The sequence below is a fragment of the Filobasidium floriforme genome (genome assembly GCF_021052385.1).
Source record: "Filobasidium floriforme strain CBS 6241 chromosome Unknown HD553scaffold_15, whole genome shotgun sequence".
Taxonomy (NCBI): domain Eukaryota; kingdom Fungi; phylum Basidiomycota; class Tremellomycetes; order Filobasidiales; family Filobasidiaceae; genus Filobasidium; species Filobasidium floriforme.
In genome coordinates, this window is record NW_025763636.1 from 148,617 (window position 1) to 176,090 (window position 27,474).

General features: G+C 54.2%; 9 protein-coding genes and 1 non-coding gene across 10 annotated transcripts; 4 read left to right on the forward strand and 6 right to left on the reverse strand.

Moving 5' to 3' along the window:
• Window positions 1-724: 724 nt before the first annotated feature.
• HD553DRAFT_357796 (uncharacterized protein) lies at window positions 725-1,957 on the forward strand (the record flags this gene model as incomplete). The annotated part of the gene is made up of 2 exons (XM_046183889.1): window positions 725-1,076; window positions 1,148-1,957. 2 exons carry the CDS (start codon window positions 725-727, stop codon window positions 1,513-1,515), a joined length of 720 nt encoding a protein of 239 aa, XP_046035357.1. The 3' UTR covers window positions 1,516-1,957.
• On the reverse strand, window positions 1,528-2,976 carry HD553DRAFT_297620 (NUDIX hydrolase domain-like protein). The gene is made up of 4 exons (XM_046178552.1): window positions 2,712-2,976; window positions 2,255-2,602; window positions 2,028-2,141; window positions 1,528-1,854 (listed from the first exon to the last, which is right to left on the reverse strand). The coding sequence occupies exons 1-4, from the start codon at window positions 2,923-2,925 to the stop codon at window positions 1,697-1,699; spliced, it is 834 nt and encodes a 277-aa protein (XP_046035358.1). The 5' UTR covers window positions 2,926-2,976; the 3' UTR covers window positions 1,528-1,696.
• Window positions 2,977-3,336: 360 nt separating this feature from the next.
• Window positions 3,337-4,799, forward strand: HD553DRAFT_273917 (uncharacterized protein; the record flags this gene model as incomplete). Its single annotated transcript, XM_046177841.1, has 4 exons — window positions 3,337-3,505; window positions 3,584-3,691; window positions 3,859-4,100; window positions 4,389-4,799. Coding segments are annotated over 4 exons (930 nt in total), but the record flags the coding sequence as incomplete, so codon positions are not given.
• A 450-nt stretch (window positions 4,800-5,249) lies between these two features.
• HD553DRAFT_t67 lies at window positions 5,250-5,355 on the forward strand. The gene has a single exon. It is a non-coding gene; the product is annotated as a tRNA-Pro (tRNA).
• A 483-nt stretch (window positions 5,356-5,838) lies between these two features.
• On the reverse strand, window positions 5,839-7,869 carry HD553DRAFT_331869 (mitochondrial carrier domain-containing protein). Its single transcript, XM_046182039.1, has 8 exons — window positions 7,543-7,869; window positions 7,325-7,433; window positions 7,146-7,209; window positions 6,940-7,027; window positions 6,630-6,840; window positions 6,413-6,545; window positions 6,187-6,330; window positions 5,839-6,098 (listed from the first exon to the last, which is right to left on the reverse strand). The coding sequence occupies exons 1-8, from the start codon at window positions 7,661-7,663 to the stop codon at window positions 6,042-6,044; spliced, it is 927 nt and encodes a 308-aa protein (XP_046035360.1). The 5' UTR covers window positions 7,664-7,869; the 3' UTR covers window positions 5,839-6,041.
• A 291-nt stretch (window positions 7,870-8,160) lies between these two features.
• Window positions 8,161-12,091, reverse strand: HD553DRAFT_343341 (uncharacterized protein; the record flags this gene model as incomplete). The annotated part of the gene is made up of 2 exons (XM_046182865.1): window positions 8,161-9,640; window positions 9,702-12,091. 2 exons carry the CDS (start codon window positions 12,089-12,091, stop codon window positions 8,161-8,163), a joined length of 3,870 nt encoding a protein of 1,289 aa, XP_046035361.1.
• A 1,745-nt stretch (window positions 12,092-13,836) lies between these two features.
• Window positions 13,837-14,607, reverse strand: HD553DRAFT_357802 (glucose 1-dehydrogenase; the record flags this gene model as incomplete). Its single annotated transcript, XM_046183890.1, has 1 exon — window positions 13,837-14,607. One exon carries the CDS (start codon window positions 14,605-14,607, stop codon window positions 13,837-13,839), a length of 771 nt encoding a protein of 256 aa, XP_046035362.1.
• A 394-nt stretch (window positions 14,608-15,001) lies between these two features.
• HD553DRAFT_313745 (uncharacterized protein) lies at window positions 15,002-20,395 on the reverse strand. The gene is made up of 8 exons (XM_046180267.1): window positions 20,051-20,395; window positions 19,845-19,929; window positions 19,203-19,736; window positions 18,964-19,110; window positions 17,943-18,890; window positions 17,556-17,870; window positions 17,166-17,483; window positions 15,002-17,103 (listed from the first exon to the last, which is right to left on the reverse strand). The coding sequence occupies exons 1-8, from the start codon at window positions 20,179-20,181 to the stop codon at window positions 15,160-15,162; spliced, it is 4,422 nt and encodes a 1,473-aa protein (XP_046035363.1). The 5' UTR covers window positions 20,182-20,395; the 3' UTR covers window positions 15,002-15,159.
• A 426-nt stretch (window positions 20,396-20,821) lies between these two features.
• HD553DRAFT_313746 (uncharacterized protein) lies at window positions 20,822-24,707 on the forward strand. The gene is made up of 12 exons (XM_046180268.1): window positions 20,822-21,446; window positions 21,560-21,773; window positions 21,853-22,298; window positions 22,366-22,701; window positions 22,772-22,951; window positions 23,016-23,161; window positions 23,227-23,479; window positions 23,541-23,669; window positions 23,726-23,875; window positions 23,936-24,256; window positions 24,317-24,383; window positions 24,444-24,707. The coding sequence occupies exons 1-12, from the start codon at window positions 21,123-21,125 to the stop codon at window positions 24,545-24,547; spliced, it is 2,670 nt and encodes an 889-aa protein (XP_046035364.1). The 5' UTR covers window positions 20,822-21,122; the 3' UTR covers window positions 24,548-24,707.
• Window positions 24,708-25,737: 1,030 nt separating this feature from the next.
• HD553DRAFT_343345 (uridine nucleosidase) lies at window positions 25,738-27,452 on the reverse strand (the record flags this gene model as incomplete). Its single annotated transcript, XM_046182866.1, has 7 exons — window positions 25,738-26,021; window positions 26,082-26,118; window positions 26,222-26,309; window positions 26,406-26,905; window positions 27,042-27,063; window positions 27,139-27,236; window positions 27,312-27,452. The coding sequence occupies 7 exons, from the start codon at window positions 27,450-27,452 to the stop codon at window positions 25,738-25,740; spliced, it is 1,170 nt and encodes a 389-aa protein (XP_046035365.1).
• Window positions 27,453-27,474: the final 22 nt, after the last annotated feature.

Sequence of the window (27,474 nt, forward strand, 5' to 3'; positions counted from 1 at the left end):
GAAACCCAGCACGGAGGAGAAAGAACGAAATAAGCTCAGGAAGTTCCAGCGACATGGTCTAATACGGCCGCCATTGCGGAATCCACGTCTAGCGCCATCCATGGACAACGTCAATGAGCCGATACCGGCGTTCTCACCACAGCCACCCGAGCAAAAGTTTCTGCCTCCTGGTCAACGATACTACGCGCAACCTGCCAATCCAAAGCTGTGAGCGCTGTGAAGCGCCTTCAGGTCGCAGAACGCGTGCAGCCTGTTTCACCGTTTCCGCAGCTGTTGTAGATTTGGATGGGAATCTATATACACTTGATGCTATGCACACTGCATGCAAATTCGGATGCAAACCCGTGGCTGGCCTGTAATTCTGTAATGTTACGATGAAAATAAGTATGGATGGTTCGACGATCGATCAAGTCCAACATTGGCGATACTTTCTGGGATCCATCTCGATGGGCAGATAAATAGCGATAATTGTCAGAGATCGATAGAACCTCAAGTCCATGATACTCCTCAGGCTGTGAAATCACGCAGCACAGCCAGAACGCGAATCGCAATCTGAACCCCCTTTCCCCCGGTTTCACCCCTGAAGTCGGCGGCCGAACTTCCTTTTACTTCTCAGGCAGCTGGACTATGATAACTACAAGCACAATACTGGCGTTGGTCCCCAAAAACCTCTCGTGTAAAGTATCATGGTTCAGAGCGACTTACCCTCTCCCGTCCTGCATCAATGACCAGACCACGGCGAAAGTCGAGCAACAACTCGAGCAAGTATAGCTGGGGAGCGGGCTCTTGCTCCAGCGGCGCTTCCACTGTTGTCGACCACTCTGATCGCTACGACTCTGTTTTCTACACCGACCATGCCTCATTCTCCCAGGACTCTTCGTCCAGTAGTACCTTACATCGACTTCTGACCAAGATATCCAGCCTTTTCTCCTCCGATCGATCGGGAACAATCTCGGATATTCCTTCAACGGAAGGCATACCTCTTCCGAAGGGTACTCGAGGCCCTTCACACAACCGCTTGCAAAGACGTTCGACACAGCGCAAACTCATTAGCGAGGCGCTTGATTCTTATGCCGGTGAGGCCCACGTGACCCACCATCTAGCTCTGACCATGCGCACTGAGCTGAAGCTTATTTGTGTGTTGTAGCTTCAAACTTGACCAATACATCACTATCAGGCGAATCGGTTGCGACACGGCGGGCAGACACCTTCGAGGCATACGCCGCTAGTAGAGAGAAGAAATTGACCAAGAAGCAACTTAAAGAGAAGGCCAAGTTGGATAGAGCCGAGTCGAAACGATTGCAACAGGAAGCGCGGAAGAAGGAGAAGGAGTCGGTAAAGAAGGCAAAGAAAGAGACGAAGGAGAGTAAGCGGCGCGAGCGAAGGAGGATTACGAAGGCTGCGCCTACGAGACGGCCGCCAATTAGAAGAGCAGACTTCGCCGTCTCAGCTGAAATCGTTCCTCAGGTGCCAATCTCCTCTGGAGCGCCACTCAAGAAACGATATTATGCCTGATAGCAGCAGATGCTTGCGTAGTAAATGAATGTGTCGTAACAAAAATGCAGATCCAGAAAACATGTAGCAAGAGGAAATTCCTCCCTAAAGCAAGTATAAAAACCCAAAACTCGATCATCCCACCATGAAGCACTTCCCCCCTGCTCGACCCGACAGATCCCCAAAACAGGATTCCGGATCTTCAGGTCAACTTCCTGATCCCATCCTCCCTCTGATCTTCCAACACCTTGGCATCCACCCGTCCCAACCCTTGTTCGGCGGACCGGTCTAGCATGAGTTTCCACCAGGGGAAGAGGAGGTGGTTGCAGATGAGTTTGAACCAGGGTGTGAACAGGTTGGCTGTAGGGTCGAGGGTCGAAAAGGTGTGGTTTGTGATATATTGAGCGGAGACGAGATAGAAATGGTTTAGAGGCAAGTAAGTGAAAGAGAGAAACGTGAGGCGAGGCGGAGTCAGCGTAAAGTCCATCAAGCGACGAAAGTGAATAACCAAAGCAGAGATAGAGAGGACGCACCTTTATCCTCGAACATCTGCCTCAACTCCTTTTCGGTCACGTACCGCGCATCGCTCACCTCGTTCGGGTTCGGGTCGAGCGAGACGTCTTTGGTCGCAAAGAGGATGTAGTCGACTGCGGTACGTGTATAAAGCAGATTGTAAGGCGAGAGAGGAAGAGGGATAGACGGAGGTGAAGAGGAAAGGGTCAGTAGGAACAATGAAATGGACATGGTCGCAGGGGCTCACCTTCGTGTTCCCCCCAAATACCATCCTCGTCATCCTCATCACAAGGCGCCAAATAATGGATCTTTGTCAGATACGTGAAATCCCCCTCTTCCAAAGCTCCCTCCGGTACGCCCAACTCGTGCGGCAACTTCCTAATCGCCGCCCTCCTCACACCCATCTCTCCCTTTTCTTCCCGTTCGAGCGATGTAGAGAGGGGGTGGGAACAACAAGTGTTCGTCCACATGGAGGGGAAGGTGATCTTCTCGTCGGCGCGTTTTTGGAGGAGCAGGGCGCCGTCGGCAGGGCGGAAGAGGAAGACGGAGAATGCGCGATGGAGGAGGCCTTGACGGATGTTGGACATGAGGTGGCCTGTAGCGTGCGAGGTCATTCCAGGCAATGGGGATTGAAGAGGAGGTGAGAAGAGGTCAGGATGACAGACTTCGAACCATGAATGCCAACGCGGAGATGTCAGACTCACATCGCTTCTTGCTGCCCTCGCCGTACGCCACATCCTGATCATCTACCAAGATACACCTCTCTTCCATCAACCTGACTTGCTCTTCATCGTAGGCCTCGAGATCTACGTCTGCCTGCAAAGCACCGGTGACGGTCTTGGTGGCGGTGGTCGCGGCTGTAGCGTCGGCATGGCCGGTTGGAGAGACAGGGGCGTGCGGTTCGGTGATAGTGGTCATCGTTGTATGTCTGTGTTTGTGTAAAAGAGTGTGTGTGTAATAACGATAATAGGATGATGTTGAGTAGAAATGAGCAAGAAAGATGGTTGTGGTGTTGATGAAAGAAGCTCGAGGGTTGATGAGTCCAGATGGTGAACGACGAGTCTCAGGTCAACTAGCAACTAGGGTACAGGGTAGATGTTCATGTCTCGTTGACCATGATATCGACATCCTCAATCGTATCACTCGTGTGGCTCTCATCAAACGCAGCAGCATTAGCGATAGTATCTTCGAGGCATGTCAGGTCCAGCAGAAAGGAAAAAGGCGAGTACGACGATGTTCGATGATTGTACATCTGTACAACGAACAACCCCGTTAACCGCGACTGACCTAACCTGAACTGACCTGCGTCCTGTTCATACTATCGTCTACCAGGGCATCCAAATCCACCGTGGGATCGTTTACGGCTCCCACGCCCGGCTCCTCACCCCTGATGAAGCCAAACTAGCAACCCCAGGTCATACGCACAGATGGACAGTCTTCCTCCAGTCCGCTGCGACCCCTCCGCCGACTATGAGATTGAATTCGAAAGCGACTGGGGGTCGAGGAAAGGGGAAAGGCAAGGCCAAGGTGGAAGAAGGGAATACCAGTACCACGGCTATAGGCGAGGATGGTGGAGTGGAGGATGAGAACGAGGATTTTATCACGGGCGGAGCGGACGATCTGAGTTGGTTGATCAAGCGGGTGACGTTCAGGTTGCACGAGACGTACCCTTCGCCAAATCGACGTGAGTTTAGATGTCGTACCGCGTCTCGAGTATCGAAGTGCTGACACTCAGTTCCTGTCATCTCCCTCCCACACATATTCTGTTCCTTGTCATGCCAAATCCACCTCTGTCACCTCGAAATACATCTGCCTGCCTCTTTCTCGGTATCGTCCGATCTGGCCTAAAAGCGGTCGATAAACCACCCTACAGAGTGACCGAAACGGGCTGGGGAGAATTCCCCCTAAACATCCGGGTCCAGTTTCAACAGGAGACGGGAGAGAAGACGGTAGCCTTTGGACATCAGTTGCGGTTACATCATTGGGGACCGCCTGCGCTTGGGCCTCAGCCGCAGGCAGAGGGATCGGGATCTCAGGAGCAGGGTGCATCAGGACCGGGAGCTCACGAGGAGGGTGGTATCGAGACAGCAAGGGTGAAAGAGGGAGAGAATGGGCAGCAAGATGGGACGGGTACGGGCACGGGTGGGAGTACGAGCAGGATAGGTACGCCAGCTGGAGAAGGAGCCACTCCGAAATCCGGAGGAGGACCTTCGGGGTCGGTCGGTGATCAGGACGCTGAGGGGGAAGACGATCTCGCCCCGACACCAATTGAGGTAGATGGAGAAGGTGGAGCTACGACTGAGGCGGGAGCTCAGGGGGCACCGCAAGGGGATGAGTCGGGGAATATGGATGTGGAGATGAAAGACGCGAATGCGGCCGAGGTAAAACCTGAACCGAAGGACGATGCTCAGATGGTCACCGTCGCCGACTCTGCCGTCAAGGGCGGTAACGAACCCGCCGAACCACCTACGGCATCATCGACGGACTCTTCGACCCCGGTCGTCCAGATCAACCCTCTTCCAGTCCACTCCTGGCAGTACGACCAGTTCGTCTTCACAGACCCCACAACCACTCTATACCAGCTTCTTTTGGACCATCCAGAGACGCCACTCCCACGCCGGTCTCTACGGATGGGTCAGGGAAAACATATGGGAGAAGGAGCGATCTTGGGGGTGGACAGGGGGAGCGCGGGGGTGCCGCTGGAGTTTACGCAGGAGATGGAGGTGGCCGAACGGGAGAGGTTGGAACAGGCTCGGAGGAGTTTGGTAGAGGAGACCGATCGATGGAGGTGAGTTCCTTTGGACCGAAGAAGGGCTGCGTTTTGTTTCTTCGTTGTCGAAGCCCCCGGCTGAGAGTTGCCTCTCCTATGGACAGACAACGCCTGATAGAGCTCGAGCGCGAGGCACAACAGCTGAAAGATCAGATTGCGGCCGTTTGAACTCCGATTTCACACCTGCGGTCATGGCTGCATCTGGCAGAATGAACAAAGGACGGGGATGACTGCTACTATTGACGAATCTCATTAACGACGCTATATTCTCGCACGAAGCGAATGGCAAGCCCTGTATACCAAAGTGGACGGCTTGATTGAACATGGACAATAATGCCAACACAGCTTGCTTTGTCTCGCGGATGATCGATGCAGATTGAAACGAGGTGAGTACGGAGTGGGAAATGATAGTTTGATGCGGTGACTGACCGATATCAAATATTATTGTTGGTTTATTGACCAAAATAGTGAAGGCGCTTTAGTCTAGAGGTACGATGCCTCTTTCGGGTGTTAAAACCCGTCCTGTTTCAGGATTGTAGAACGTAGAGGTGGCCCCGGTTCGAGTCCGGGAAGCGCCCTTTCTTTTTGCCCTTTTTGCGCTTATCCAATATGATCTAGCCTTCCAGAACTCTGTCTGTTTCCTTCCACTTATGCTTTAGCCTTCTAAAACGCCTTGGGAAATGCCGATTCGTGGTGGCGGGTTTCTCCGAATGAGACGCACCATGGCTTTGTCCAAATGCATTTCAGCCCAGTAGACATAAATTGGCAAGGGGGCGAACCTGTCGCTCTTGCTTCGCAACGAAACACTGATGTGCTACGATTGTACCCATGTTGGCAGGAGATTGTACAAGACGAGATCCCTGTGGAAGAGGTCATCCAGACATGTCTGGCGATATGAACCCGGTGGACCTGTCGCTTCCGAATCTCCTTTCATGGGATTCGACCCTTGAACCCTTGAACCCTTGAACCCTGGGAACAATACCGCGAAACCTATCTTGTCTTTCGCTGGGTCATGTCAGACAGCGTTGGCATTTCTCCTTGCAGCGGGACAAGATATGGTTCCTGGTTCTGCGGCATGTGTTCCAGGAATGATCAGCGCCGCTGGCTGGACAGCCTTGTGTAATGACAAAGTGGGTTTCCGAAGATGCTCGCTCATGTATGCATTATCAGGCGCGACTTCTACAATGGTCTCCGGCGCCTTCCGCCACACAAACGTTCCCAGTTCCTTGCTTGCATGCGCACAATCTCCCAACAACACCTTCGTCTACCACAGCGAGTTCATGGCCTGCAAAGACAATTCTACGCCGACAAACGTAGCGGCCTGTTACAACCCGATCGAAACATAATACATCAGCCTCGCCATCCTCGCATATTCTCTCGATGATGTCCCTCTTAGACGCGAAACTCACGTTCGCTGGTACCGCCCTAGCCATGGCCGCCGAGAATCCTTTCCAAAGCGCGCCCACTCCGTCCGCCTTGATCGTCTTTCGCACACAGTCCGCGAACCCGTTGTACGTCCCGTTCGGGGCGGATTGTAATCGAGATTTGATGACCTGTCAGTGCGAGGGTTCGATTCAGTATCAGTTGCGATTGCATTTTGCGCGACGTAAGGTGAGCAGAAGGAGACCGACTCACATCGGGAGGAATGGCGATACTCCACATGGCCACACCGGCAAACGCTCCTGCGGCCATGACAGCGGGCAATGAGAGATCGGTCGATCCGGCCGGGGTGAGTCGTTTCTTCATCACCTCGTAGGCGACAAAGTATCTGCGAACCCGCCAGACAAGAACGAATCAGATCCAACTGAAACGCCAACACGAATTCCAGATTTTGAATCTCAACGGCACTCACGCAGCGCTCCCAGGCCCATCTCTTGCCAAAGTAGCTCCCGTCCCCCTGAAGATGCTCCTCAACCCTCCTTCCTTGTACAACTGCCTGACGACGTCGAGCGGTCCCGAATAGGTCGGACCGGCACCCGCGCCTTGTCCCTGGATCTGGAGGAGGACCTTGATACGCTCAAAGGGACCCGTAGCGAGGGTTGTGGGTACGGCCGAGAGGAAACCTGATGACGTACAGAGGAGTTCGAATTTGAAATTGTAGTCAATGAGTTAGTCTGAGGTCCTATCCTGTCTTGTCGCCCGAGTCCAAGCTGAAGACCTACCGGCCGCGGCGAGTTCGACATTGTTCAAAGCCTGAGTCGTCCGGTTAGGCGTCAACGAGTAGATGACCCGTTTACCCATATCGTAACCCTGTCAAAATCGACGACGAGATCCAGAATCAGCTCAAATCCAAGTTCAAGCTCAGGCTCAAGTTCCAGGTTTCCACAAAGTGAATGGGGTGTGAGGCAGGGAAGGGGAAGACTCTCACCCAGAAAGAAATGGCAAAGATCGGGGTGACTCCGATCAGAGGGGGTCCCATACCTCGGTACATCCTTTTCATACCAACCCACACCGACGCAAGAATACCAAACAACAGACGGACTCGTCAGTATCATCATCATCGTTACTCGAATCGTGTACGAATCAGGTACAGAACGAAGGACATACCCCTTGACCCCGTCCCTCGCCAAAGTCTTTTTCACGACATCGATCGCTCCCGTATAACTCCCCGGAGCGGCGGTCTGTAGTCGGGTCTTTGTCAGGTCAAAAGGATGTCCTACGCATTCCCCAGACATTCAGATCATGTTAGCTTCATGGTTATTGGACCTGGACAGGCTCTGAGAAGCAGCACGTCTCAGCGACAGCAACGCTGAAAGCTGACTTACCGACGAGTACTGCGCTCATCCCCCCGAACCCCCCCGAGAGGAACGACTTGACCGGCGAGACGGTCTGTTTCGTCGTCTCCTCCTTGGTCCTTTGTTCATTCTCGAATTGTGCGTCGGCCATGATGTTCAGTTGTCGTAGATGCGGTGCTGAAAAGGAGTATGTGCTTGTGGTTCTTCTAATGACGTCGTCGTTGTGTGTTGTAAGCGGCCAAAGGTCGGTTAATGAGCCTGGGAGGGTATGAGCTATGTATTATACGGGGAGATGCGACTGACCAAGGCTATGACTTGTGACGAGCTACAGCGATGATGACGATGGACAGGAATGACTTCTGTTGATACGAGGAAGATATATAACGACGACCCTTGATTCATCGACGGCTCCATTCGACCGATCAAGTAACCGGTCACTCGGCCGAGAAGGCGACGAGTGAGTGGCGGGTGGAAATAAGCGATTACGTAATTGATACCGACAGGGTGAGCCTATGCCAGTAATGCCTTGCGCATTTCAGTGGAAGGGCTAGTTAGGCAAGACTTGGTCTCATTCATGCGATGCAATGCGTAGAGGAAGATACAGTATGAGAACAAACTTGGCAACTCGCAGAACCACGACCCAGCGGATCATTCCATCACCGTCGCGCGTTTCCGCAACGGGCACTGAATGGGCCTCGACGTGATCCTGACTTCCGGCTGAGAGCCTCTCCTCCCCGGATCGACAAGCGATACCTTGGTAGGTTCGGTCATGTACCCCGACGCAGTAGAAGTAGCTTGCGCGAGTCGATGCTCAACAGCAACAGTGTGTTCACCATTGGTCCCGTGTTCGTCAGGAGACATCAAAGGGGACCAGGGCGAAGAAGCCCGGCTGTTAAGCGTCTGATGCAACACTTGTTGAGCTGGGGCGGACGACCGACCGGGAGCAGGACCAGCTTTAATCCCTAAAGCGGGGGTCATGTCGATAGCGACCTCGCACGGACGGGGCAACGAAGCCGTGTCCAATCCGAGGGACACGCTTCCGAAGTTGACATTCGCGTCGGGGGAGATGGGCGAGCTGAGGTCTCTTCCACCCATGCCCGTCCCCTCGGTCTTGAAGAACGGCTGGACCGACCCGGAAGCCCGCCTGAGCACGCTGATCATCCCATTGACCATCCTCTCAGAGGCGCTCCGGTAACCTCCTCCCGTCCCGATCGTCCCGCTGAATCCGGTCTGGTCGCTCTCACATGCGCTCTCGTTGCGGGAAGACGAGGCCGAGGTCATCGTCCGGGTCGGTCTCAAGGGACTCGGTGGTGGACCGGGACGACGTCGAGGAGGCTGTGGTTGATGTGCCTGTTGTGCGTCCAACCTGGGTTTGACGGGAAGTTCCCTCTTGACAGTCGGAACGGCGAAGACGGCATCATCGCTCCTCCACCCTCTCAACGCCGACAATTTGGCCAGCGCCGAAGGACCTGGATGAGGACCCGTAGTCGTCTCATTCTCGGTCCCCGTCAATGCCGCCGACATGGCGCTAGGATCCTCTTCAACGATCGAATCGTTGTCGGCTCGCCTCGACCTCTGACCGAGCGCCAAGACGTCGGTCCCATAGCCGACCTCCTTGGCTCGACGCTTTCGAGGTGAATCGCTTACGCCCCGCTTGATCTTGAGCCTCCCTGCACTGGGAGATTGACCGGCGGGAGGAACCATCCAGTTTGACCTTTCCGAAGCGGATCGACCGAGCTGAGCCGGTTTCGTTCGAGCTCGAGGTGGCGGGCTGCGATGTCGTGTACACGAATCGTTTCCAGATTTCCCCGCTGCGACGGCGTTGTGTGATCGAGGAGGCAATGCGTGCTGGATCTGTACGGCACCACGACCACGTTCTACTTCGGCTTGGCCTTCTTGACCACCGATCCGGACGAATGACCCGGGGCTGATCAGGGAAGAAGCCGACCCGCCGATAATCTCTTCGTGGACTTCCGAGACGGGTCGCCGACGACGATAATTGGTAGGGCGAGCGAAAGCGTATCGATGGTGACGGCGGGAGTCTGCAAGTGCTTCTGACATGTCCTCGACGTCGACTTCGAGCTGTTGGGTTCGAGATGAAAGGTGGCGCTCGCGTGGAGGGGCGTGACTATAATACATCGACTTGATCAATATTATGATCATTATGCGGAACAGCCCGTCAAACTCACCTAACATCCCGCTCTTCCATGACGAGCTTGCCCCGCCTGACATGGTACAACCCTCGTCGACCTCGGGGAGACACAAATCTAGTGGTCTTGACATCATCCTCTTCCTTGACCACCTGAGCCTCCCTGGACCTGAACTTGCTGGGACGAGGCGAACGACCGAGCGTCTTTATGAGCCCCGACCGAATCGCCTTCCGCTGGACTGCCGAATCGTCGCTCGAGAACCCGGCTTCCGAGTCCTCCTCGTATCCCGAGGCCGTCCCGTTGACGTTCAGCTCGAGATCGTCCTCGCCATTGTCATCATCGTCCTCTTCTTCCTCGTCACCATCCGTCTCCGACATGGAATCGACGACCTCGCTCATCGGTGTCGGTTGTTCGCTCAAGTTGGCGTCGTACGAGTCCTCTCGAGGGTTGTTCGAAAGATCCTCGTCTTCATCCTCGTCCTCCTCCTCCTCCTCGTCGTATTCGTCGGATACCTCACTGTGTCGATCGTAAGATCCGTGCTTGGCTGTCTCCCCGTCATCCTGCTCCTCTAGCGAGCCGTGACGTCCCCCGGAGCTCTCCCGGGCCAAGGCGTGTTGATCTGCCTCGTCATCCTCTTCACCGTCCATATCATCGCTATGGTGCGAATCCTCGTTATCCTCGTCCTCATCCTCCTCTTCCATCTGATCATCGTCTTTCCCCTCCTCTTCTTCATCGTCATCCTCCATGATGACCTCGTCAGCCAAGACCCGTCTCCCAGTATGCCCCGGATCATCCGATAACGCTTTGAAAGTCACCGACGTCGATCCCTTCTTGCCATCCGAGACCTTTCTTTGCAAGAGACCTCCCTCTGCAGAAGCAGCGGGCGGGACGACGGCGAACGTCAAGCTCGATTTCCTGGGTCCAGCCGGTGTCTGCGGCATCGCAGCTTCCTCATTAGCATGTGGGGCCGCCTGTATAGCCTTGGGACTCGATGGTCTGTCCACCTGAATCGCCGATCCAGGAGCTGCCACGGACCCGCCCAACTCGCTCGGGTACCACTTGTCCGAAGGTTTCCTCAGGATGGAACACCCCGCCAATTTCTTGCTGGGCGACATGGACGGGCTCGTCCGTCGAGCCAGGCTGCTGGCCATCGAGGGGCAAGTCATCGTCGTCGAAGCGCTCGGCCCAGAAGGGCAGACCAAGATCGGTCGGGGTGTGTTAATTCCTAAAGCTGAACAACCTAAAGACTGATCCAAAGCGCCTTGCAACCCCAAGACCGACTCTCTCGAACCCAAGTTCCCAGTCTGCAAGTCGCTCCTCTCTCCCATCCCGCTACTACTTCCCGGGCGCGATTGTTGTTGTCGGTCGATATCCTTCTTCCGTTGCTCCTGCATCATCACCGTCAATAACGACATTGACCCTGGTTCACCTCCAACTCCAGGAGTCTTCTCCTCGTCCTCTCTCGCCTTGACAGGTCGCCCTACTGGGATAGCCTTGACACGGTGGACCTCCTCTTCCCGAGGACTGCTTGGCATCACAGTATCTTGCTTGAGCTTGACCTGTCCACCAACACTAATGCTAACCCCGACGCTGCCGTAAGGCGTGCCTCCAACCTCATCCGAAGTAATCTCCATCAAATCCATCTCCGTCGACGGGGACAACCCAGGCGTCGAACAAGATCCCGATCTCGTCATCTTGATCTTCGTACGCCCCGATCTCTCCTGTTGATGCTGTCCTTGATGCAAGTCTTGAGGCGGGAGGAGCCGTACAACATGTTCGTTGGATCTCATATCCCGATCGTGTTCCTGCTGAGGTACCCCTGCCTGCCCTGGTTCACCTGCCTGGCGTGGCGCAGGGTTCATCCGCATGTACAAAGGCTCCGAGGTGAACAACGGCTGTGTCCTCTTCCTCTCCCTCATGTATGCCGACCCTGATCCTCTTGCCGAGGAAGGAGACGGTGACAAGGAAGCGGAAGATCCCGAAGGAGAGACCGAGGAGGATCGTGATCTCGATCTCGATTGGATGGAGGATGTGGTCGAGAGAGGCGAAGGGGGTTGATGATACCGAGATCGAGGTCCAGGTTGATCCACGTGAGATGTAGAGCCAGACGCACTCGCAGTCGTAGTTCCGGTAGAAGTAGTAACCAAAGCCCGGCCCGATGTCGGTGCAAACGTAGGGTGAAGGACGAGCCTTTCCGGCCGAGGAGAGTTCCTAGGACACGATTCTCCAAACGAAGCGACCCGTCCGAAATTCTTGGTCGAGATCGAGATGGATATCGAGGTCGAAGGTCCTTCTTGCTCTTGCTGATCTACCGCAGGAACCCCGAACCCGCTGACGACCCTCGTCGCCCTCGACCTGTTACACCCGTCCATCCCTACCCGTCCTTGATCGTGTCCTGCAGTGGTGGTAGGTGAAAGTATCTCGATCATCTTGTCTTGTGAGGTTAGATGTTACGTTTAGTGGTAAAATGTCGCTGATGATGTAATTCGTTAGGTGGCTGTTGGGTAATGCGATATTATGGTGTCTATGATGTAGAGGCGAGATGTAAAGGTATCGCTGGAAGTCGAATTAAGAGGGAGGCGGTATCATATGATGTCCAGAGCTATAAAACGATTTGTGAATACCCCGGTAAAGACGAAGAGGTGCATGATCAGCAATGAAACGTCGAGCGTCACGGCTCATGATCAAGCCCCGAGAGACGTCGTCTCAGATCCAGGGGTTCAGGCAGAGAACGTAGGCCATTCGGACTCACGTTGCATCTTTACCCTCGCATCGATGTCGAGGACGACAAGACGAAACGAACTGGAGGACGGTCTATCTTGATCCGAACAGGTGATGGTTTCAGGTCAGGGAGGCGACGACGATGTTTGCCGCTCGCTCCACTTCTGTGATCCTGGAGAGTGCGTCGACCGTCAAACTCTAAGTCCCCTCGAGTTTGAAACGTCGTCGTCTTCAAGACGATCCATCAAGGAGAAGAGAAGACGAGTTGGATGTCCATCGACCTCGACCTCTAACTTGTTGAGCGAAGGTCTGTCCGCCTCTGTGGTTGGCTGGATTGGTTGATGGATGGATGGATGGATGGGGGTGTGTGGGGGTCTTTTGGTACGATCTCGGTCTCGGTCTCGATCAACATTCTTCCCACACAAGGGGGGAGGGAAGGGAGGGAAGGGGGGGGCGGATGCAAAACACCCGACGCGGCAGACTGAGCGAGGAGGCTGTGTGCTTCTATTTGCATCCGGTGTACTGTTTCAACGCCACACCTTCTCTCCGCATCTCACCCGATTCTGCCCCCACGTGAGATGATGACATCCCTCCTCCCCTTCCGCCCGACTCGACTGTAGTTGTAGCGGGAGTTCACCCGAGCTCTCGACGTACGTAATAGAAATCCGCCATCAAAACAGGAACGAGGGACTCGGACGGGATTCTTTCCATATTCCCATCGGCACTTCCAGCTTCGGACGGGCATCGTCGTACCCCTAAAACAAACCGACTCTGGTCCGCAGCCGAAACGCTAGCTCGAGGGTCCGAGTCGCCAATTCCATCATGACGCGCTGGCGACGATCTAAGGGGTCGCACCGTTCCGTGATCTCTCAGTTGTATAGCTACCAGGCAGGGGCGACGGTGTACGGCACCCTCTTTCTCGCACGCCCTTCGACCGATACTTCGGGCTCAAAGCTCGACTCTCCAAAAATATCCGAATAAGCTCACCCGTACACGGGATGTTGTCCTGCGCCACACAAAATTACGATTCCGTAATCCCGTCCTGGCGACGGCCGAAATCTGCTTCTGTTTCAGAGATGGCTTTGTCAAACAGGGCGTCTCGCTGGCGATCAACGAAAAGAATCAGAGACAGCCAAGACTCGTGAAGATCTCTCGCAGATCGGCATCGTCCACCGCGGTACCCTAGAACAAACAACTCTGGTCCGTCAGGAGGAAGAACGACTTCAAAGTCGATTCATCCTCGTCATCATCATCGTCGGCTGCATCGGCGTCAATCACGTCGATACATCAAGACGAAGTGGAAATCGTTTGCACGCCGTACGTCATACGCCGCACGCTTTGTTGGATCATATTCGATTATTGCGTCTGTTCGAACTTTGATTCTTTCTTAAACGAATACAACACCCTTCCGCAAGCAACTCCGACGTATATCCGTCCAATACCACCTTCCGATCTATATTACGGTACCACCATCGACAGAGAGACATTGACCTGTTATGAAGCTCGCTTCCTTTGACAGCAAGAACGCCGCGGCGTTTGCGATATCCTCTGGCTGACCCAACCGGTTCAAGGGAATGCCGAACGTTTTCAGGTCGAAACCCTCATCGAGACTGCCTTGCAGCATGGCCGTCGCCGTGGCACCCGGACAGATCGCGTTGACCCGAATGTTCTTGCTGGCGTACTCCATCGCCGCGGTCTTGGTGATGGCGTTGACGCCGACTTTGGCGGCGCTGTATGCGGACAGGTATGGAAGAGCTCTCAACGATGCGCCAGAGGAGATGTTCAAGATCGCGCCAGGGCGCTCGCCCTTTTCGATGGCTTGGATCTGGTGTTTCATACCGAGAAAGGTCCCTCCCAGGGTGACCTTCATAGTTCTATCCCAAGTCGCATAGTCGAGCTCGGTGATCAAGGCGAGTGGATGCGTGATCGCAGCGTTGTTGACGGCACCATCTAGCCGTCCGTACGTCTTGGTAGCAAGCTCGACCATCGCCTGGACGCTCGCTTCGTCGGCAACATCCACTCTGGTCGAGATGGCCTCTCCACCTCGCGCGGCGATCTCGTCGGCGATGGCCCTGCCGCTCTTCTCATTGAGATCGGCTACGAGCACTTTGGCACCTTCCCTCCCAAGGCGCTTGCTGATCGCGGCTCCGATTCCGCTTCCTCCACCGGTGACGAGGAAGACCTCGTTCTTGAAAAGCTGGAGAGATGTGGCTGTAGGGAACATTGTTGTTGCAAATCGGGAGAGAGGCGACGTGATTAATCATCGATTGCGAGCTGGCATAAGGGATATACCGAAACGACATTATATACCGTATGAGATCATGGGGACAACTGTTTGTCCGGAGAGTGCCGTGTCAAGCGGGATGGGCTTGTGAGACGTGTCCCTTGCTCGAGCCGCGGCTCAACGGCTCCACGGCTCAACAATGCACGTCGCACGTAGCCTTTTCGTCATTGTGCGTTGGGCATATTATTGCTCACCGAAATCCCTCTGTCATCTTTCTACAGTGCGCCATTTCTCCTCTGGCCCCTGACGAACCCAAGTCTACGTCCCGACCGGGTCACATATCACAAGCTAGAGCTGGAGCTGGACAGGATGTACAGGCCGCCGCCTCGTTCGTCGAATTTACATGACGTTGATCACGTAACGAAATCTCGTAGAATGTCACTCGTCTAGCCAGTCTGACATGAATTATCGAAAATTAGTAGTGTTACAACAAGATCGTAAAGATATAGGCGATCAGTTCAAGAAGTGCATAAGAATATGAGTATCCAGCCATCACTTCCTGGCTCGGGTGACACGTTTGGGCACAGCTACTTCTTCCTCCAAAACGACCGGAGCCGTCGCTGCAGCCCTCGTCCTCGTCGCTGGTACTTTCCTGGCGGTCGTGGTCGTACTGGCAGCATTAGAAGCGGCCGACGACGCTGCCCTCGCTTTACTGCTAGCGGTAGGAGCGGTCAAGTCGCTCGCCCCCGTTCTCGCCGTTCGTCGTTTAGGAGCCACAGCAGCAGATTCGTTCTCTTCCGCCGGCGTCTCTTCCACCTTGACCGCCCGAGTCGTTCGCGTAGCTCGAGCTTTAGGTTTCGAACCGGCTTCCTCTGCGACGGCTTCCTCGGGCACCTGAGGAGGAGCCGTGGTGGTCTTCAGGGGAGCGGCCTTCCTCGTCGCTGTAGTCGTCGTCGCGGCAGACCTAGCGGCCGTCGTCCTGCCGACTCGACTAGGAACCGTCGGCTTGACCAGAACGATGGTTTCCTCTTGAGCCGGCTTGACGGGCTCTTCCGGAACCTCGGGTGTTGCGCTTGCCTTCGCTCGAGTCGCACGAGCCGGTACAGCGGTCGACGTCTTGGTCGCACGGGTGGCTCGTGCTGCAGTTACAGGTGCAGGCGTCGGCTCAGCCGAAGCGGCCGCAGTCCTCGTTCGACTCCGCTTGACGGGCTCGACGGACGCAGTTTCTTCAGCCACCGCGGGGGCCCTAGTTCGGGTCGTGCGGGCAGTCGTCGTGGTAGACCGTTTGGTTACTGCAGCGGTACTCGTGCTTGGACCAGCTTCATCTGCCGCGGGTTCCGCAACCTTGCGACGAGTCCTTGTGGTCGTCACTGCTGGAATACTGGCTTTGCTGCTGACCCGCGATGGCTTCGCGACCGAGATAGTCTCCGAAGGCTGCTCATCCGGTGTTTCCTCCTGTTGCTCTTGCTCTTCCTGAACCTCGGTGTCGGCCGGCTCTTCTTGATGCTCCTGCTCGCCAGGATCCTGTTTGTACAAGACGTCCTGTAATCCGTTGAGATCGGGCGTTGACCGTTGAGCCGGTTCGGCCATCATGTGTTTCAGCCCGCTCATGTCCGGGGTGCTAGGGTTGGCTGGTTGAGCGAACATGTTTTTGATCCCGTTCATCAATGGGGTCTGGGCATCCCGGACCTCGGCATACATCTCTCTCAGTCCAGTAAATTTGGGGGTCTGTAGAGTCTTGATATTGAGCATCTCCTTAAGACCTCGATATTCCGGCGTCGCTGGGGCGTTGGAGATATTCAAGTTGGCCATTGATTCGGTTGCTTGGGTCGGCGGCGAGACATCGCGTTCCGGCTGCACTTCCGTCTCTGGCTCGCCTGCTTGTTCCACATCCATTCCGTTGTCAGACTCTGGCTTGGCCGTCGGAACGTCCTCGTCAATTTCGCTCCGCGCGGAGTCTGCCTCGTCATTCGAGCCTTCATCATCCTCGTGGATCTTGTTGGCCTGAGCAGAAGCAGCCCCGGTCGGATTGACATCCCGCATCGACACGGTCGCTTGTTCCTCCATGCCTTGAGTCGCATACTGAGGAGGCGCCAAAACATTTCCGAAACGGGAAGCGGGCGCTGCGGAATAGAACTGTTGAGGTGCTCGAGACGAGGCTCGCGGGGTCGTTGGCTGAGCGAGTCCAACGGTAGCACGCCTATTGTTCATGTCGATCGGTCGGCTCGGTCCTCCTACGCTCTGTCGGTGCAAGCTCTTGCGTCGCAGAGATTTCAAGTGCGATTTGATATCGGACAGCGGGTCCTTTGCCACCACCTCGACCTCGTCTTCATCGCTCGAGACCTCATCGATCTTGTGACCGGCGAGAGCAGGGTGTTGTGCCGTCTCAGGCATCCTCAGCTCGAGCGGTCTGGCGGCCACTTCAGGAGTCTCGAAACCGGCTGGGGGTGCAGGCAGCGTTCGACGACGGCTGTTCGCCTTTTGACTTTGTTCCCACTGCGACGCGCTCAAAGGTTAGACCAATAATGAAATCGATTCCACCACTGACCAATACTCACAGCCTCTTGCTGTTTCTTCAACTCGGCCTGCTCAAATTCTTGTTGATACGAGACCGGCTCCCGCTCCGTCTCCGAGTGGTCGGCTTCGGCTTGAGATTCCTCTTCAGCTTCTTCCTGCTTGACAAATTCGCGGTCGCTCTCTCCGTCCTGCTGGTCCATATCATAGCTCATCCTGTCTACCGCCTCCCTGACAGGCGTCGCCAACATCGCCTGGAACTTGACCGGCGGGCCGAAATTGTCAAGCGACTTTCGAGGCTGAGCACGAGCGGATTTGCGGGCGATGTATTGAGGGGTAAAGAAGCGCTCCCCGAGCGTGCGCTGTAGGTGGCAAGCAGTCAATGGGATCAGCGGATCAGTCAAATACGTGAAGTTGGAAGACCTGCCGCTTACCTGGACGGGAGTCTCGGGTAGCGGAACGAGAGCCGGGTCAATGGGAATCTCCTGCGCCTCTTCGTACTCTTCCTCCTGTTCCATCTCCTCGTCATCTTCTTGCTCGGCCTGACCTTGCTCGTATGCGTATTCTTGCTGTTCATGCTCGTGTCCAGAATCAGAATCATCCATAGCCCCGACGTCTAGGCTTCTATCGACATCGTCGTCAGACGAGTCGCCAGCTGCAGCGATCTCCTCGTTGATAATGCGACGAATCGAGGGGGTGAACGAGGCAGAGCTGACGCTGTTGGCGTGCGCTTGCACAGGAGTAGCAACCTGTATAATGGTTCTTGACGATATCAGCATATCGCACGATAAACTGCGTCATCGCACCGACGTCCGACTCACCTCATCCTGCTCATCTTCGTCATCCTCCTCATCCTCAGCTTCCCCATGAAGCTCCTCGGCATCCGTCTCATACGCCCCGCTGACATCCTCATACTCTTCCTCCTCGTCGAAATGGTCGCTAGCATCCTCGAAAGCCACCTCTTCCCTCTCCTCCTCGTCGCTCTCACTGCTCTCATAGTCGGTAACTCCAGGACTAGGCAGAGCCGTCTTGTAAGGTGTGCTCTGGAATCTCATCGGTGTAGGCGCGATAATCTGACTTTGACCGTTCCTAGCCGAGGCCATTTGTTGCATCATCCTCTGCCTTTGGACGAGCTGAGCTTCCATGACCTTTTGGGAACTGTGCAAGAGGAGATTTCTCCTCAAAGAGTTCCTACCGGTCCTCGGTTTAGGTGTCAAGGGCATGAGAGAGCGAAGGTCAACTTCGTGATCGTCACCGTTACGAACAGGGGAGACGGGAGCAGGAGGCTGGTTCTCGTCGTTGAACGTAAGAGGTGATGTCTCTTCCTGCTCCATCTGGGTCGTCTTGGGCGGGGTCACCGGGGCACCCATCGAGGTGTCCTGTACGCCCTCGACATCCTCCATCTCTACGTCCTGGCTCTCTTCCTCCTCGCCATGGTCAGCCCGTTCGGTCACATAAGGTGTATCCATCGAAGCGGGCAAAGGTACGTTTCTCGGCGTCTGGTACCCAGCAAGTCCACCTTCCTCCTTAGCCAACAAGTCAATAAACTTGTTCTTGGGGGTCGGAGTGCTGTACATTCCTTGTCCGGGAACCAAAGGCGACGGACTTGACGGTCCTTCCGAATCAAAAGAATTGTCCAAGTCCTGATCCAGCTCGTCTAAGGATGGGTATAGGCCGGTTTGGAGCACATATGGGGTGTTTTCCGTAGGCGGTAGAGGGATTTGAGATGGCGTCATCTCCACCTTGCTCTCCTCCTGTACCTGTACGGGCTGATTCAAGAACCCCCACATATCGTCAATGATCGATCCCGATTTGGCTTCTTCTTTTACTTGTTCTTCTTACCTCGATAGCTTCGACGGGAACATCCTCCTCTTGCACGGCCATCCGCACGTTCTTCCTGGTCCTTGGTACCAAGCTCGTCCTAGGCGCCTTCAGGATCTTCTTGCCCGGCTGAGGTGTAGCGAACGACCTTGGCAAGGCGCGTTGAGGCTGCAAGATGATGATAGTGAGATTCAATCAGCGAGACAGCGCGACGAGGAGAAAGAGACATAAATGCCAAATGCAGCACAGCAATAACGCACTTTAACAGGCGAGTTCGCCGCTTCCAGAATCTTTGCCTCGATCCCTACTCCTGTCCCTTGCTCGTCATCCTCATCTACCATCTCCATATAGGCCAGGTCCCTCTTCTTCCCCGCCGCTTCATCCTCTGCCGAAGGGGTCTCGTTCCCCGCCAAAGCGAGGATCGCATCCTTAACTTCCTTGCTAGCGGCGTGCTCAGGGAACAGATGCAGTCGGGTCGAGTTCCTCCGTCGGGAAGACGCTGCGAACCTCGTACTGCCGGTAGCTCTCGTACTCGGTCTCATCGGGGACCCGGGAACTTGATCTTCTTCCCCGAAATTCGCTTGTCCTCCATAACTCCTGGTAGGAGCCGGGGAGTCTGGCAACCAAGGCGCTTCCAACCCGCTTCCTTCCCCAGAGTCTTGGGCGTATTCGAATTTGAACCGCCTGACGGCGACGGAGATGACATCCCCGTCTTGCAAGGTATGTTGCGTGCCGAGGGGTAAGAGGGTCTTGTTGATCTTGAGACCGGCTTTGGAAAGGATCTCGATGACCGCCTATCAGGTGAGACAGAGCAACAAGAAAGAGATCGCAAGGTCATGAATGTAGTATAGTGAATGAGAAAATAGCTCATCATCTCATGCGTTCACGAACTCGGCACGTACTTTACCGGTGATGAGGTCAAAGGTGATCTTGCAGTGCGTCCTCGAGACGTCCAACGCGTGGATCCTGATATCGCTCGACTGATCTCTGCAAGCGTCACATAACACAAATAATTTCCATGAGCTCTTTCCTCCCTCTTGACCCGGGGCTAGATGAAGTGATTGACACCCCGACCCTGCGTCCAGTCGAAACTTCGAGCGCGACTCACCGACCGATGGTGATCACAGGACAATCGATATCACAACTCTGCTTGATCGCCTTGGTCTTGCCTTTCAGATGATGAAGACGACCATAAATCTGAACAGGCTCTGGAGAGACCGAGCGTTCGGGTTCGAACATGACCGGCTGTCGGTGGGTAGTAATGGTCAGCCGAGGTTGAGAGGGTGATTAGGACCGGGGTTGCGCGTTTGTCGGTAGTTGGTGGGTGGTAGGAGGTTGTCGTCCAATGTCGTTCAGAAGCTAATTCTGTCGGTGGTTATTCAGCCATACTATTGGTACTTCCGAGTGCCTCCAAGCGTGTGTTAGGAATGTGGTTACTGTCGGAATACTAGAGACTTGCGATCAAAGACCTCGACGTGATTGAATATGTCGAGTGTTTGTTGTTGATGTCGACGACCTAGGCCGTTTGTTGACAATTCGAGCGATGATCAAAGATACGCGTCGCTCTTTACGTAATGCACATCAAAGGGGGTAGAAACTGCTTGGACCGCATTCCCCGTCCTTGGAAATTGGAGTTATGCCCAGCGACAAATTACGAAGCCCTCCGAATTGATCTCCAGCCACAGCATTCTGCACGTTTGAGGATGTACTGATAAATAATTTCGGCACTATCATACCAGCGATCCGCATTGTTCGATGTTACCAGACGAGGAGAATCCGCCGCAAGCTGTACCGCGGATCCGTTTATGAGCGATGCAAGTGGTACTTTTCGTCTCACGCTTGTCAATTCAATGAGGCCAGACCTATTCCCCAAATGCTGACCTCGTCGATATGGTCACAAAGTCGCAAGAAGACCTCCGGTGAGAGGGGGCTTATGCATCTGATGATCTGATGAAGTGCACACCAACGGACAAACGAGCAGCCTCTCAAATCTCTTATTCCCTCGTGGAATTGCATGCCGCCCGTTGCCGCGTCCGAGCGTCTCCTCGCGCTCTCTCTGGATCTCTAGATGTGAATGCTCAACACAACAACTACACATCATCATTTACACCCACGCCCACCTCATCTCTTCTCACCTCCCTATCCTGCGTATTATCGCTAGGTAAAGCGAAATCATCCACATGAGCCACGGCTCATCACCCCTTGGTCCGAGCTCGACCTCAGCTTCTTCCTCCTTCGCGCAACATATCACTACAAACGCTTCAGCCTCGTCTTCCTCCTCGCCTTACCACCTCGCACCCGGTGGACCCTCTTCAAGACCGGCTAAACGGGTCAAGGTCGAGCATACGAATTCTCAGGATGGCCGGATAGGTGCCAGCTCGGTATCCGGCTCTGGATCGGGGTCGATGGGGAGAATGGGGGAACGGGCGAGGAGTTATAGTATGCGGGAGGAAGAAGAGGAGGAACGAGAGCCGGAATATGTAGGAGATCCTGCCAACCTCGAGGTGGGTCAAATCATACTTGTTCTTCCGAGCGTTATGAATCGCGAGTCGTGCTGACTCCTGACTTGGAATTAAATGGGATTTTGATGTGTTGACAACCTTTCGGCAACTCCTAGCAATACCGCAAAGAAGCCATCTATCTCTCCCTCCTCTCCTCGAAGCGCCATACTTTCCGAACACAAAAACGGGTCAAGGAACTGGAGAACCAATTGAAAGGCCTACAGAGCGGGGTGATCGTCGTCGAGAAAGTATGGGGAGATGTGATGAGGCTTTTGGAGGGTGCTGCGGCAGGAAGCAGTAGGGCTGATGAAGGGAGGGAGGTCGAATTGCGTGAGTATTCTGAAGCTCAGAGCAATTGTTAGTATGCCAAGTCATTTGACTGATGAATCGCTGTTTCGGTGAATCGTAGCATCTATAATAGAATCCCTGAAAGACCCAACGCTTCAAGCTCAACTAGAATCCCGTCTCCCTTCTTTACAAAACCTTCTATCTCGCCTCTTTCCTACATCCACCTCGACACCCACCTTGACGAATTTCTCCCTGAGCGCAACCCTGGAATCTGCTCTAGAATCGCTCCGTATAGAACGGGACGAGCTGGTTCAGAAGTACGAATCCGTCGTGCTAGAGCTGGATGGGGTGAAACACAAGTGTGATCGGTGGAAGCTCGAATATGAACGGGTGCAAAGGGGCGAGGAGACAGCGGGGGAGCAGGGTCGTGGCACGCGGTTAGGAGAGGTTAAGGAGGAGGATATTGCAAAGAAGGGAGAGGGTGCGACAGGGGAGAGCTCGGGTGAAGGGCAGAGATTATTGAAGGAGGAAGGCGACAAGGCTGCTATGGAAGATCGGATAGCAGGGGTGAGTTCACATCTCAACCTTCCAGTAGGCAAGCGAATTCCGCTCACCGATAACACCCGGCGAGTAGACTAACGGGAATCATCACGCCGAGACGAACGGTCAGATCCTGACAGCCGCGAATGACCACGAGAATCTCTTGACCCGCCTGAAATCCAAAGATCTCGAGATCGATCGTCTGAGCGAAGAAAAGACCCGATTACAGTCGGAGATGGATTTCCTCAAAGAGGTCGCTTGGAATCCGACCGAAGACGCTGTGACTGCCAGTGCCATGTTCAAGGCCTTGAAAGCGGAGTTCGAGGAACAGAGGACGGATGCGGATGAGGCCAAGAGGTTGGGAGAGGTTGCGGAGAAGAGGGCGGACGAGTTGGTCGGAAATCAAGAGGGGTTCAAGGCGGCCATGGAGGTGAGCAACTCAGGCTCAGCGTGGAGATCGAAGTTCGGTCGAGCTGAATGTCCCCTCGTCATAATCGTAGTACTCATACAACCAAAAGTTTGAGTCTCTCGACCGACTGATCCGAGCGAAGGATGCGGATATCGCCAGATTGAGAGGTCAACGAGATGCAATTCGAGAAGAAAACGACATGTTGAAGGGAGAGAAACAAGTCGTCTTCAATAGCATCAAGGAGACGGATGAGATGGTAGCCTCTGCCGAGGTTAGTGATGGATCGAACCCGGGAATAAGCCCAAGGAAATCGTGGCTGACGCCAAAGTTTGCAGGAACGACTCAAGGCCGTGCAGTCCGAGTTGAAGCGGCTTCGAAGTAGAAGCGCGGCTGAGGCTGGGGAGCAGAGTTATCTCGGATTCTTGCTGGAAAAAAGCGGACAAGAGCTGGATTACGTCCGGTCGCTGGAGAACAAGATCACGTAAGTTTCGCGCTCCTGACATCTGACGTTGCCCCCAGCTTATAATCGAAGCGACCGTTCCGCAGCGAGGCTGGCGATCGTGAACGCGCTCTGCAGGAGCAGATCAAGAGTTATATGCGAGATCGAGATACGCCTAATATAACCGGCCTGATGCGGGCTGAGGGCAGGGCAAGGGAAGAGGCGGAAAAGTACAAGCGGATGTACCAGGAACGGGAGGCGGCCGCTAAGAATGGACCCAACTCGACACTGCTCGAACAGGTGGCAGAGAAGAGTAAAGAGATTGATAGGCTTGCCGGGATGCTGGAGGAGCGGGAGGCGGTGAGTTCTATGCGATCCGGGCGACAGTCTTCGACTGGTATTGACGTTTTGGATCCTCCAGGCGACCATGACGCTGTACAGTGAGGTGGAGAATCTCTCGAAAGCTTACGAGCAGATGGAGCGGACAGCGACGAAAAAGGTGTACGACCTCAAGTCACTGGAAAATCAAGCCTTGGAAGCCATGACTGTAGTACGTGCGAGTTGATATCGTTTCGAGAAGCTTCTCTTGACTAATATTTCTCGCAGAAAGCCAAAGCGGAACACAAGTACTTTGCCGAATGTCGAAAATCCGCTGCTTTGTTAGACCAGCAGCAAGCCATCACGAAGACCCTGGAAGCGCAGAGAGTCGCGCTAGATAAATCTCGCAAGGTCGAGGATGATCTGCGCTCACAGCTGGTGAGTCCAGTTTCTTGAAGCGTTTGACGTCCGAGGCACGCTAAAGCCCACCGCTGGCAGGCTGGCCAAGAAAAAGAGATCATTGCCCTCAAGAACAAACATCTCCTCGCTTCGAAGCAGGTGCAGCGGCTGGAGACTGACGTTGTACGATACAAGTCTGAGGCAGAGGAATCGTCACATCGCGCCGAGGGACGAGAGAAGATCAACAGCGATCGATTAGAAGAGCTCAAGCAAGCACAAGCAGAGAACCGCTCACTGAAGACCGAGATCGAGGAGACCAAGCACAAGCTCAAGCAGAGTCAGTCGATGCTAAAGAGCACGCAGGGCAAGGGCGTTTCGGTTGGCGAGGTCGCCTTGCAAAAGGAGAGGGACATGTTGTTTGTGAGTAGCGCTCATTAACATCAGCTAAAGGCAGTAAACTGACGTCTGTTCGTCTAACAGGGCATCTTGCGATGCACAGCGTGTCATCTACGCTTCAAGACCAAAATTCTGGCCCCATGCCTACATAGTGAGTCCCGGCTTTGTATTCTTGCAAGAATCTCGTTGTTGACGTCGTTACTCTTGTTAGCCTTCTGTGACGAGTGTATTACCGCTCGACTAACAAACAGGAACCGAAAATGCATCACTTGCATGAAACCGTTCGCTGAGAGCGACGTCAAAAATCTGTTCTGAGGAACAATCACCTATAGTTGTATATACGCATGCATCCTGGAAGGGCGGGGATCGAAGTCGAGTTGTGTAACTATCAAAGCATCTCTTCCCCGATCCTGAGAGCATATAAACCACTTTAGCCCGGATCCAGCCTTCCCGTTGCAACAGGGTGATACATTTCCTTTCACAATAAACTCTTGCGATCGATTTGAATAGAAGGCGGAGCAGGAGCTATCGCCATGGTAAATGCATTCGAAACAAGCTGACCGGAAATTGGAATTGATGATGCGTAACGAGATGATGAGTGATTGCGATCCAAGGATGTGTGTGATCGATTTTGTCGATAAGGAAGGTGTCCACAAAGACGTAAGCGATGATGGACGATAAGCCTATACTGGTATTCTGAGACGTTGATGTAAGACAGGTCGATGTAGTCCACAAAAAGATAATTCAACCACAGCATTCAATGTCGAACCGGGCCAGATGCGGGCGCAAGTCAGATGAAGCTATGCGGCATCGAGGCATAGATGATCCGACGATCAGGGTAATCTTGATATGCGTGTCGCGTCAAACCCCGACTACATCCTTCAACTGACACTGAGTTGATGGAAATGTTGGTCCACTGTAGAGAGCGTGCTCCCACCATTACGGCCTTGAACACTTCTTTGAGGTAGGTGCCTTCTTGAGGGCTGGGATCAGCACGCATTCAGCGCCAAGTTTATGGAGATGAAGGCTGACCTTCTAAAGTGGTATAGGAGGGGAACTCTGCACGCCGTCTCATATCGTCCCAAAAGACCTGGTAACCAAGAGCATATACCTGCTTTTGAAGTTCAGTGACCGAGTGGCGCTGTCGATCCTTACCGCCGTCTCCCCACTGCAGCCCAAACGCTTGACTCCACCATTGAGGTAATCCTGAGCTCTTGATCACCTCCCTATCATCAACTTTGAGCAAGTATAGGTACAATGACGCATGCTCTGGTTGTGACCTTACTTAGGCAATACGGATGTGGTAGATTCCATCTCTTAGATATGCATAATGCTAAAAGGAAGCTGTGGCCCGACTCGCAAGCCCCAAAAGCTCTGCTGTCCCTTTCGTCTTCTCTTTTCTTTTTTGGGTATACAACCGATTATTCCCACTGGGCTCTTCTTCTTCATGCTGATTTGCTTGTCGTGTTTCTTCTGCTTTGCATGTCTCGCACCCTGATGCGGCCTTACATCTCCACCTTGGCCACGACCTCGTCGGCCCGCTCGACAACCTCCAAAAAGACCTCGAAGAACGCCTCGACGTCCAGGTCTTCCAGTACGAGGCTCTCTACGGCCTTTTCGCCCGAGTCCAAATCTAGATTGGAGAACTTTTCCTCCGAAGATGGCGAAAAGGAGGTCTCCCCGTCTTTTTCCGTTTTAGAGATTTCCACGGTGAGTTTGCCTCGACGGCCTTTCAAGAGGTGAGGATGGGTGAGGTGGATGATTGTCAAGGCGTCGTGCAGGGGAGGACCTGCGAAGCAGAAACTCATCAGCTGAGTCTTTCGTGCGGGGTCAGGGCATTTGCGCTTACCGGTCGTGAACCCAAACTGGTTCGCATATGCGTCACGCTACAAAAGGAAAGATTATCATCAAAGCCTTATCAGTCCATAGCTCGATCTCGCTGTGAGGATTTCTTCGAAATCAAGCTCCGCATCATTACGGAGGACTCACGAAAAAGGTCAACATCGTGCTCAAGGATTCTCTCAACTGCGAGACCGGTTTGGGTAGCTCGTCCCCCTCTTTCAGATCCGTCACCGAGCTGTTTGGAATCATTCCCGACGTTCAGAAGGTCAGCTCCAATGCTCACAAAGGCAACTCTCCTACAGCCATCGAGGGTCGCAGGACTTGGACTCACGGATCCAACAACCTCGCATGTGTCTTCCTATCAAAGATCGCCTTGTGCGTCACGTTCAGCGGGACCAACACGACCCCGACGTTCCTACTCTTCAACAACTCGTCCAACGCATCCGGGTCTACGGCAATATTGAACTCGGCGTACGGGGTCCATTGAGGGATATCGAACGCTCCGCCCATGATGACCACCTTGTCGACTTTCGTATCAAACAGTTGAGGGCGGAGGTGCCGCACAGCGGCAATATTGGTACAAGGACCGGTTATGACCACGGTGATCTTTTCTCCTTCAGGTACGGAGTTTTCCAAGTAGGCGATAAGTGCAGGGACGGCCGTCCCGTCACCCTCCTTGGTCTGAGGTTCGTTCTTGTCAAGGTCGGAAGAGTCTGTTGAGGGTTCGAACTGGTCGTACCAATGTCGGACGGAAGGGTGTGCCAGTGGGGGCATGTGGAGGACTCCATCGAGGCCGGAATGACCGTGGATGCTGACTGGAGGGTGGATGTACTGTGATAGTTGAGGAGAGGTCAAGAGAGTCGAGGTGGTCAGCGTATGTTGATTATGAGACATGATTGTGGATATGGTTGTGACAGCCTAGAGTCGGGGCTCCACAAAGCCGGGGAACGTGGAATGGGTGACTTACCTCTTTCTTGAGCGGTTTCGCACTGGAAAGAGCAGATAGAAAGGCATCGTCAGTTCACCGCTCGCTCTACGGCCGAAGTCTCGATTCCTGGACTCACAGGCCTCGATGTAAGGGCAGATCTTTAGGTGCCCGGTAGAGAGCCAACAGTTGTGCGGCGTTGGCGTGCGTGTATACTAATGGAGCGTTCCCATTCACCTAGAAACGATCATAGCGAATCTATCAGCACGCAACAACAACATCAAGCAGAAGACGGGTACACCTTAAACCCACCGAGCTGATCCCAACGAGCTGAATCTGGTCGAGGTAGAGGGCGAGCAAGAGCGCGATAGCATCGTCGTGGCCCGGATCGCAGTCCAGCCAGACTTTACGAGGAGCCTGTCCTTCCTGGGTGAGGAGGGTTGCGGATGTCATGGTAGCGATAGCGCTTGTGGGT